At 36.1% G+C, this 11,151-nt stretch overlaps 1 protein-coding gene across 1 annotated transcript; it reads left to right on the top strand.

Annotated features, from left to right (window-relative positions):
- The first annotated feature begins 215 nt into the window (after positions 1–215).
- On the top strand, positions 216–10,900 carry Nhlrc3 (NHL repeat containing 3). Its single transcript, XM_027928946.2, has 7 exons — positions 216–568; positions 873–1,025; positions 1,328–1,475; positions 3,504–3,704; positions 5,170–5,261; positions 7,620–7,732; positions 9,000–10,900. The coding sequence occupies exons 1-7, from the start codon at positions 485–487 to the stop codon at positions 9,250–9,252; spliced, it is 1,044 nt and encodes a 347-aa protein (XP_027784747.2). The 5' UTR covers positions 216–484; the 3' UTR covers positions 9,253–10,900.
- The last annotated feature ends 251 nt before the right edge of the window (positions 10,901–11,151 follow it).

The raw sequence follows: 11,151 nt of genomic DNA, 5'->3' as shown, positions 1-11,151 counted from the left end.
GATGCCTGGATATTTTGGAATCGGGTGTAGCTTAAATCTTTCTCGGAGCCTAAGAATCATTTTTTGAGTGAGACTCCTCCCTTATCACTCAGGTGTTTGGTGTGAAGCTTTGATCGTTAAACCTGAATTAAAAGCAATCAACGACAAGAGGATAAGGCATATCTAAGGGAGCCGCGATATGGGTGGCTGGGAGAAGTCGGATGCAGAGACCTTCCGGAGGGCGGGGAAGGGTGGTCACTGGTTCGGCCCTCTGGGCACCTGACATGGGGCGGGAACCTGGAAAGTCGCTACAAACCCGGAACTGGTCTTCCTGGACTTGAGTTTCTTTTGCCTTCTGTTTCCTTGTACCTCTGGGAAGGGGGTAGGATATAAGGGTCTTCAGCCGGGGCATCCAGACTGACGCTCTGCAGCTACCAGCCTCTCAGGCTTGGGGGGTTGTCCGGCACCCCTCACCTGTGGACCCTTCCCTCCCGTAACTCTGGTCATGGCGAGATTTTGGGTCTGCGTGGCCGGTGCCGGCTTTTTTCTTGCAAGTCTGGTTTTGCATTCGCGTTTTTGTGGCTCCCCGGTGAGTTGAGTAGTGAGGAAACGACTGTCAGTGTTGTGAATGGCACGGTTGGGATGAGATGGTGGGCCCTGGCTCCTGCACCAGCTTGTCCCCCAAACCTACACTTGAGGCTGAACCAGTCGCCTCTTGATGTTAAAAAGGAGTGTGGATGCTATTTTCGCCTCTTCCCCAGCTCTAGAGTTTTATTATGTTCGTTTTGGTCTTTCGATGCATAACCTCATTCTTTAGAATCTTTAAAAAAAAAAAAAAAAAAAAAAAACACCTGGAGGGCACACTGAATCTTTATCTTCTAATTTTACTTAAGGTTTTAAGGAACTTTGCTTTTCAAATTTCCTGGAGATCAGAGAAAGTTGCTTACCGGCTGGATTTGGATTGGCCTAAGTATTCAGACTACTTTACAGGAACAACATTTTGTGTTACAGTTGACTCACTCAACGGATTGGTTTATGTAGCCCAAGTAAGTAAAATGAGGATTTTTTTTTTTTTTTTATGACAGAGGAAACGGCAGACTTCCTGTTTCACTGCACTAAGTATACATGTACACGCATATTATTCGAGCTATGCAACTTTTTAAAGTTGGCTTAAGAAAATATTTTGGTTTTAAATGTGATAGATATTAATATTGGTGGTTTTGAAATTGTTTTTTTTAAACATTACTAAATTTCTCAATTAACTTCATTTTTGTTTCTCTCCGACAAAATAAAGATTACCATTCCTTAAACCGATGCCATCTAAGCAGTTATTTTTGTATACCTTCAGAGAGGGGATAACATCCCAAAGGTATTAGTGTTCACAGAGGATGGATATTTCCTACGAGACTGGAATTATACAGTTGACACACCTCATGGTATGTTTGCAGCCAGTACACTACATGAACAATCCGTCTGGATCACAGATGTAGGAAGTGGTATGTGTAGTAATATCTATTAAATTACCTTGCGGAAAATCACATCTTTGCCCATGTTCTTGCTTGTACATTTTAAAATCAGAGTTGCCAAATCTAATCGAAATTTCTTTTATAATTCATTGAAATCACTGGTTCCTAAAAATCTTTATATTGTACTCCTGCAGAATCAAGAAATTAAGCAAGGAGGCTGTAATCATTATGATCTTTTAAACTTGTCAAGGTCCTTTCCTCTTTAAATCATTGGTGGTTCGTCTCAAGTTAAATAAGACTACACCTTTTAATGAAGCCCAATAAGACAGTGATCCTTAAATGGAATGACTGGAGTCCTTAGCTCTTATTTTCTTGCACCAGTTCTCTTTCAAAAGAGGTTGTGCTAAGAAGTCTTAATTACTTTGTTGCCCAGAGTACAGAGATTTATAGAAACTGGTGTTAATGGTTTTGAATTTCCGCTGACTGAAGCATGTCTGAAATCTTCTGTCTCAAATATTTTCAGTAGACAGTGCAGAAAAACGAAGTAAGCATAATTTAATTTGCAGCTATGAAGAAACTTTTCAGAGAAAGCAGTTCACTTGGACTGGTGGCTAAGACCACACCAGAAATAGCCTGTCATTACCTGAAGAATTCAGGAAGGCACGGGATCATAAATAGAATATTTCTAGTGTTCCTGGGCCCAGTTATGTTCTTGACTTAAGGGACATCCTGTTTTCCCATGCTAGCTAGTTTAGATATTAGGATTTTTTTTTTTTTTTTTTTTTTTTTACTTTTTCCCCCTATTTATGTCATTCTTTTTTTTTTTTTTTTTAACATTCCTTTTTTTTTTTTTAACATGACTTCACTTGTTCCCAGAAATAAAAAGAGCAGATGAGCTTATATTTCCATAATTTATTTTGCTACCCATGGATCTGGAAAGCAGGTTTTTTTGTTATTTCTCCTTTTTCAAAGGAGAAGATTTCCTCTAATGAAAATGTGACTGCAAGTCAATCATTTAAAAAAAAATTTACTAGTATTCCATCCTTTTTGTCAATTCTTGAGAAATTTTGAGGTTTGCTTTCTCTGATAATACTGTGTTCTCTTATTGCTGCAAACTTTGGCTCAAGGATCCAAAACATGCATTATACTAAATACACTTTTTAAAATGGAATGCAAGCTGATATGCTTTATTTCTGGTAAGCTTAGGGTAGCCAATTAGTTTGTTGATTACCAATCCATTAGTTCCTTCTTATATGCCTTCAAGTTGATTTCTGGTAACTGCTTTATGATTTAACATTATTAATTAATGTTCTGCTTTTTTCTTTTGCTTATCAGATCATGTTAACTCAAATTTCAATGTATGTGAGAAAATAAGATGCCAGTGATTTGGAAAGATTTTTTTTTTCCATGGGAAAAAAAATCAGTGGGTTCAATTTTTAATTTGTATAAGGAAAATATGTAATTTAAGAAATCTGTGTTATAGGGGCTGGGGCTGGGGCTCAGCAGTAGCACACTTGCCTGGCATGTGTGAGGCACTGGGTTCGATTCTCATCACCATATATAAATAAATAAAATACAGTCTATCAACAACAATAAAATATTTAAAAAAAAAAGATCTGTGTTTCAGAGAACTTTTTCTTGCCTACTGAAATTTAAAATCTGTACATTTATGATTGAAATAACAGTTTCCCATGTAAATTGTACATTTTAAGTTCCTTCTGATTTGCTTTTATATTCCATCTTTTTTAGGTTCCTAAGATAAAAGAAAATAGTACACATAGTTTGTTAACATTATGAACATTCTTTGTAGTGAGCCAGTGTTTTTTATTTTTTTGAATTTAGAATTCACTTATGTTGGAATAACTAAGATTTTAATTCATGAACAAATTTGTAATTTATAAAGAAGCGCTATTGCTTATCAATTATAACATTTAACTATTTCAGCCATTCAACCTTGAATTACTGTTTAATTCTATCAGGGTTTTGCCCCCAGTTTATTTGAAAACTGAATGTTGTACAGTAATTTTATTTGTGAGACATTCATGTGTATCTTTACAGGATCGTATGGCCATACTGTTAAAAAATACAATACCTTTGGTGATCTTGTTCAAGTCTTGGGTACGCCCGGGAAAAAAGGCACTGGTTTGAATCCTCTGCAATTTGATAACCCTGCAGAACTCTATGTAGATGACACAGGAGATATTTACATTGTGGATGGAGATGGTGGATTGAATAACAGATTGATCAAACTGTCCCAAGGTACATGGCCTTGTTTCTCTGGTATTAAAATAATCTCATTTTTAAATTGGATTTGTTTGCTATTTTGTATAATGTTGTAATAATGGTGGGTATAAAGCTGCTTATAAAGAGCTAAAATGTATTTCTGGGAGAAAACTAGAAAACTACGGGTGGCATTATCAACAATAAATGATTCTACTATAGGTCTACTTGTTCTTCATCAAGGATAGGGGTTTTCTTCAAAAGCAACTGGAAGTGAAATGGGAATGTATAATGGGTGCAAGAGATAAGTAGAGCTGGGTGAAGTGGCACATGCCTTTAATCCCAGTGGAAGCTGAGGCAGGAGAATCAAAGCCAGCCTCAGCAATTTAGTAAGACCCTATCTCAAAAAGAAAATAAAAAACCAGGCTATGGATGTGGCTCAGTGGTTAAGCACCCCTGGGTTCAATCCCTGGTATCCCACAAAAACAAAATAAAGAGAGGGCTAAGTGGATATCCTATTCAATTAAGAATGGAGAGTTAGGAGCCTGGAATCCCACAGTCTGTTTTAATGTAGAGTAAAAATTAGGAGATGGAGAAACTAAATTGGTGAATAGGACAAGATTTCCTAAAGAAGTAGTCCATCAACTAAACTGGTTTCTGTGGGAGGCAAATAGAGGAACGGGCAAAAAGTTCTGGGAGGCTTTATTTTGCAAATCCACAGGTGGTAGATCTCAGCAGGAAAGGAGCTTTGTGTTTCAATCAAATCTCCTCTTCCTTTCTCTTGCAAACTGTGAGAATACATTTCTGTTGGCCACCTGTTTGTAGCCATTTTTAAAGGGAGCCACAGGAAACTAATATACCCATATTCAATCTGTCTCTTAAATTTGGTTGGTTGGTTTTTTTCATCGGATTTTTTAGATTTACCACGCCCTATTTTCCTTTAACTGTTACTGAACAAATTTACTACTAAATGATAAAATGACTACATAATCTCCAAATGATAGAGCTCACTAGAAATATATCCTGATATAGTCCTTCTCTAAATTCAGAATAATCTCATTTCAACTTAATTGCATCTCCAGCATCCCTAATTCCAAAGTCGGTTACATTCACAAGTAAAAGAGATTAGGACCACAGTTAATCTCTAGAGAATTGATAGTAAAGGAGACAAACTATAAAAACATAATGTTAATTTTTAAGCTCAGTGAAATGATAATATGAAATAAAAGTTGGGAAGGGAACATATTTGAGAGAGAATGATGTGAACCCTTAATGGTGATTTTGAAATCATTAAAAAATTCAAATGGAGATAATGATTAAAGAAGTAGATTAATTGCTTGAAGCATTGTAAAAATTAGGCAAATTGATGATAGAAAGCCAGGAAAGCATAGTTAAGTGAATGGGGGCATAATTAGTTTTTTGCAATTTATATCACAAAATGTAATATACAAATACTTAAGACATTCTTTATATTGCACTGACCACATAAATTTACTATTTATAGATTTCATGATCCTTTGGCTGCATGGACAAAATGGGACAGGGCCTGCTAAGTTCAACATACCTCACAGTGTTACACTTGATTCATCTGGTCGGGTAAAAATACAGTGTCATTTGTGTCTGGGACAGTTTCTGTGCATGTGTGTGTGTATGGGCGTGTGGATCTGTGTGTTACTAGGTATGTCTGGGCACATGTTCTGGTGCTGGGTATGCACTCACACTCATGCAAATGTTGGGGTCCTGTACTGAAGGGGTTCCCCAAGTATTTAGAAATGAGCACAGTGGATTAGAAGGAACAAATAAGGATCCAAACATAAAGTTAGGTGAAAAAAATGTTGCCCTAATGTTGAAAATAGAGGAAAACTATTTCCAATTCATGAGAAAAATGTATTGATCATAAAGGGGCTGGGAGAGGTTAATCTTAAACATGAAAAAGAGCCTCATGGGCGAACTCTGATTCCTACTAGTTCCACTCTGAGGGACAGAAACCTTTAACCAAAAAATTTCAGTCTGTTCTTATCTTTTCCACCCCTACCTACTACCACCTCCTTCAGCTTTTACTCACCTTCTGAACAGATATCACTTCTTTGGGATTACCTTTCCACAATCAAATCGCCATCAAATATTTTTGTATTTCTCTTCATGTTTTCTTACAGTAAGTAGCTTGTACTTCCTCATTATAGTAACTATCATGCTATATTATCATCATTTAATTGTCTCCTGTAATAGATTGTAGGCTGTGTGAAAGCACATATTGAGTCTCTCTTGCTTTGTATGTTAGTGCCTGCACATACTAGCCACACAGACTTATTAACAGCTATTCCTCTTGATACACAGTGCTTCAATTTGCCTTTATGTCATTAGACATTTCTTCCATTTTCATTTCTGATTCTGTGTGCAATGAAAACTGTCTAATTATGATTTGACTTTACATATTGATGAAGAATGTTTTGATCACTAAATCTACCAACCATAAGAACTTAACTGACCACATGAACTTTGTATATAAATTGAGAACTAGAATGTTAGAATTCTAGTTTTATATATTATCCTTCTGAGTTTGGTTAATTGTTCCCTTTGTGGACTAATAAAAAGACCAAATTTCAAAGCGTGCAAGACCTAGACCCATGCAAATAAAGAATGGTGAGGAATGTTCCAGGAGGCCTTGGAGATCATTCAATGGGAGTACTCTGTACTTAGTGATAAAAAGTGAGTGTTAATTTCTACACACTTGTGTTTTTATAACAGCAGCAATGCTATTCTAAGCATTTTACATGATTAACTCATTTGATCATCATGACAACTTTATATAAGTTAATTCACTCCAGAGTTGACAGACTTAGTATTTCTTAAACAGGATTTCCTATCATCAAAATTTGTTGAGTATTAAGAAGGAAAGATGTTGCTAACAATATAAAGTGTCAGTCAATCCCAGAGTGTTAACTTTATTTACACCTTGGTCATTTGTCTAAGAGAGTGATCCCAAAATCCTTGAACAGACCTGTCCATAGTAAAGAATCACAGATCAGGAAAATGCCTTGAGAAATCACCTTGCATCGTGTTTCTGCTTGAAAATGAAGTCAATGGCTATCAAAATTCACATGTTGATGAAGATAAAATCAGAATATCACTGCAGAAAAAGTCCCTAAATCCATAAACCCAAGAAACCAATGGACCTGAAGTGCAGGGTTCGGGGCAAAGATCAGCAAAGTTAGCTCTCCCCTCCTGTTCATTCTTCATACATCTCTACAGCCCCTAGGCACATATCATCAAAATTCTTATACTTTATGCATGATGTAAATTGCACACACACATGAAATGTCATTTAGAATGAATCTAACTTCCTATTTTCTACCAGGAATTCCTTAATAACTCATTACCTATAACAAACCTAAATTAAGCATATTATTATAATAGTTTATGTGTTACTAACATCCCACCCTCCTTTAAATAGTTCACTTTGGACAACCCTTAGTAATAACAGCAGTTTTAATGATATTGCAATATGAATGAGTAAATGCCTCATTCCCCAGTATACTGAACTGCTGAGGGGCAAGGCTGCTTTTACTTACTTGTGTCTAGGAACTGGCAGACCAGCAGTGCTCAATGAAGGTAGATGCTTGTTCAAGGATTGAATGAATGTTGTCTTTTCAGTACATCAATCCTCAGCATTGTGTCCAGTTTTTAGTTACTTTCATGTTTGGTTAAGTAGACAGACCATTACAGCCTGTGGATTAAGACACTTGGCCATAGACTGTGGCTTTCTTGCTTGTAAGAGCTTTATAGACAATGATTTTAACCTTTCTTTCCTTATCTGAAAATGGGGTTGATACTCCTTAGTAACTGTAAGTACTAAGAGATAATGTGTTGGAAATGGATGAAAATAAACATTTATTATTCTTTTTTATTGTATCATGGATCTTTTTTACATTTCGAGTGTTTTCGGTTTTTCAGGTATGGGTTGCTGACCGAGGAAATAAAAGAATCCAAGTATTTGATAAGGAAACTGGAGAGTGGTTAGGAGAATGGAATAATTGTTTCACAGAAGAGGGACCTTCTTCAGTTAGGTAGCTATTTCTTTTTATTTTAAAATGCTTGTTTTAACTGATTTGTATGATTAATTTCCTCTGAAGCTAGCTAAAGTTTATAATATTGTTAACTTTAAGCAGGGGAAAATGAACAGAAAAGTATACAGAAATATTTGATGTCTGGGATTTTTAAATCCCAGATAAAGTGAAAACAGTTAAATTTCCAGTGCTCTGTGGAATTTCAGTATCAAAGATAATAAACATGTGTTAGACATCTCCTACAGCCTTTGGCAAATTTCTTTTTTTTTTAATTTATTTATTTGTTCTAATTAGTTATGCATGGAAGCAGAATTTTGATTCATAGTACACAAATGGAGCACAATGTTTCATGTCTCTGGTTGTACACGAATTAGAGCCACACCATTCTTGTCATCATATATGTACCTAGGGTAATGATGTCCATCTCATTCCACCATCTTTCCTACCCCCATTCCCCCTCCCTTCCTCACCCTCCCCTTTGCCCTATTCAAAGTTTCTCCATCATCCCATCTTCCTCCCACCCACCCCCACCCCCTTTATGAATCAGCATTCACTTCTCAGAGAAAACATTTGGCCTTTGGTTTTGGGGGGATTGGCTTACTTCACTTAGCATGATAATCTCCAACTCCATCCATTTACTTGCAAATACCATGATTTTATTCTCTTTTAATGCTGAGTAATATTCTGTTGTGTATATATACCACAGTTTCTTTACCCATTTATCTATTGAAGGGCATCTAAGTTGGTTCCACAGTTTAGCTATTGTGAATTGGGCTGCTATAAACATTGATGTGGCTGCATCACTGTAGTATGTTGTTTTTTAAGACCTTTGGATAGAGACTGAGGAGTGGGATAGCTGGGTCAAATGGTGGTTTTCTAAGGAATCTCCATACTGCTTTCCAGATTGGTTGCACCAGTTTGCAGTCCCTAGCAATGTAAGAGTGTGAGCCTTTGGCAAATTTCTAAGCAAAGAAGGAGAATCAAAATTTGAGTCTATAGTATTGGACCCAGCCTAATGCCAATTCTCTATTTGTTTCTATTTGTTTGCGGCTATCGTTTTTCTTAATTTAAGCTAATTTTGGGCCACAAGTACTATTTTAGATGTTTTCCCCCTCAACAGAATTAGACCAAATTAAAATTCTTCTTAAAAGAATATTTCTGGGAGTAGCTGCCTATTGTTCAGTATTGTAGGGGAATAAAAATATTTACAAAAGTAAGCATTTATCTTTCTTCTGTATAAATTTATGTAAAATGTCTTTCTCCTTAGATTTACTCCAGATGGGAAGTACTTGATTGTGGCCCAGCTGAATCTCAGCAGGCTGTCCTTTCTGGCAGCACCCCCGGTGGGAAGCATTGGTGACTGCTCTGTGATCAGCACAATCCAACTACCAGATCAAGTTTTGCCGCATCTCTTAGAAGTTGACAGAAAGACTGGAGCAATCTATGTAGCAGAAATTGGGGCAAAACAAGTTCAAAAATATGTCCCTCTGAATAGCTATCTTCTTGCATTCAATGTATAGAATTTTATTCCTGGCAATACTTGAGGGCATGGCAGTTCAGCTTCATAGATTCATTAAAGGTTTACCATTGCTATCCAAGCACAAACATTTTGTTTATTTTTACCTAATACATTTGATCAGAAGTATTGATTTTTGATTTTATGCCATTAAGAATCATGTTTTGTTGATATTCTTGGGATTTAATTTTACTTATTAAGTGCATAAGGACATTTTAATGAAAGAAATATAACTTAAAAAAATAGTGTCAGAAAGAGGAACTAAGATTGTAACCTAGTTATTTGTTCTGGCAGATTAACTTCCTTGGTTTACAAAAAGTGGGAATCAGATGAGTTCATAGGATAATTTATTGAATATCACATGAAGAACTACATTCATTCAACTTATATAAAATGACCCCTTGAGAAATTGTGAATAGAAAGGGCTTTTGAGTAATTTTGAGTACCTGCAGAGTGCCAGGACCTGGAGATTCAAAAATGAGGCAGCAGGATTGTCTGCCTTTTGAGTAGCTCAGGATCCAGTGGGGGGAAACAAGTGGACAGTCACAGCACAGACAGCAACGCACAAGTGTGGGACTTTAGTAGGAGCGTGGTACTCTGATTGGATTCCTGGAAACTGCAGGGGAAGTCAGCTTGAGCTTGAACTTCAAAACTCAGAAGGATCTTGGCAGGGGATGCAGAGGGGAAAACATGTTTAGAAACCCAAGTTGTTTTTTGTTCTTTAGCTAAAAGATGCTTAATGACATCTTTAAATATAGGAGTAAAATTACATTTCATAGCACTTTACTAAGAGGAGTTTTTATAAATAAGTAGAAATTTTTTTAAGTTAATGATGGAAATAGGGCCTATCCTCAATTTTTCCTATTTTTCTTTTCTATTTTTAGCATAAACTAAGTACATTTCTAATATTTGCTACCTCAAAAATTTTTTTTCAGGAGAATTATTTGTATGGATATGTGCCAAATATTTGGAGCAATTCTGCCGTTCTGTTTCTGCTTCTATTTCTATCCTCTTCCCTCACATTGGTCTGAATATTGGCTTCCAAAAAAGGGCCATTTTTTCAGTTTGTTCCAGTTTATTCTAGGTTTTGGGGGAACCTTATCATTGTGATCTTTCAAGATTCTTCTGCTTTATCTAGTGTTGTACTGTGAATTGTATAGCATATGAAGAGTCTTGAGCTGACTTTGCTCCTCCCCATTATGACTGGAGTCATAGTGAATTTATGACTGAATCTGTACTTGTTATATGCATGGATCATAATGTGGTTAGGAAGGTAAATCTACCACCAGGAAACCCTAACCTGTATTCTAAGGCCATTGATAAATGTGTCTGTGCAGCTTGAATGTGTTGTCTTTGTTGAGTAATGTGGGAGCATGATGGCTTTTCCTCCTCCTTGAAGGCTGTGAGGGTGAGGTACAGAAGTGCCCTTCAAATCTTATAAAACTTGCGGAAAATGTTTTTCTGTATATATGCAAAAAGTGTTTATTTGATTGGTAATTTGCAATCACAGTATTACACTTTTTTCCTTTGGATTAATTGGTTAAATTAATGAGAAATGTGTTTTCCATTTTAAAATATGCATATTAAATTTTTGAAAAAAAGTTAATATTATCTGGCTTTCCAAATAAAGATTGATTTTATTGTCATAAAAAGCAGTTTATGAGACTTCTTATTCCATTAAATATTCAGCAATCATAATATCACTGGTTGGTGCTAAGAGAACATATCCATCTTTATAAAATGTTAACTGCTCTGCATAAATATTGATAGAGGTTGCTTGGAAGATTTAAACAGCGTGGCTTCATTTGAGGTGGCGGGTGGTTACGACTGGGGGTACTAACTACCTAATTGTCTTATGTTTCTACAGCAGAAGTGGAACCTCTTTATGCCTCTACTTTCTAGG

Source organism: Marmota flaviventris, chromosome 4 (assembly GCF_047511675.1).
Source record: "Marmota flaviventris isolate mMarFla1 chromosome 4, mMarFla1.hap1, whole genome shotgun sequence".
NCBI lineage: Eukaryota > Metazoa > Chordata > Mammalia > Rodentia > Sciuridae > Marmota > Marmota flaviventris.
The sequence above is the reverse complement of the archived record's forward strand: the minus strand, read 5'-3'. Positions and strand labels throughout refer to the sequence as shown.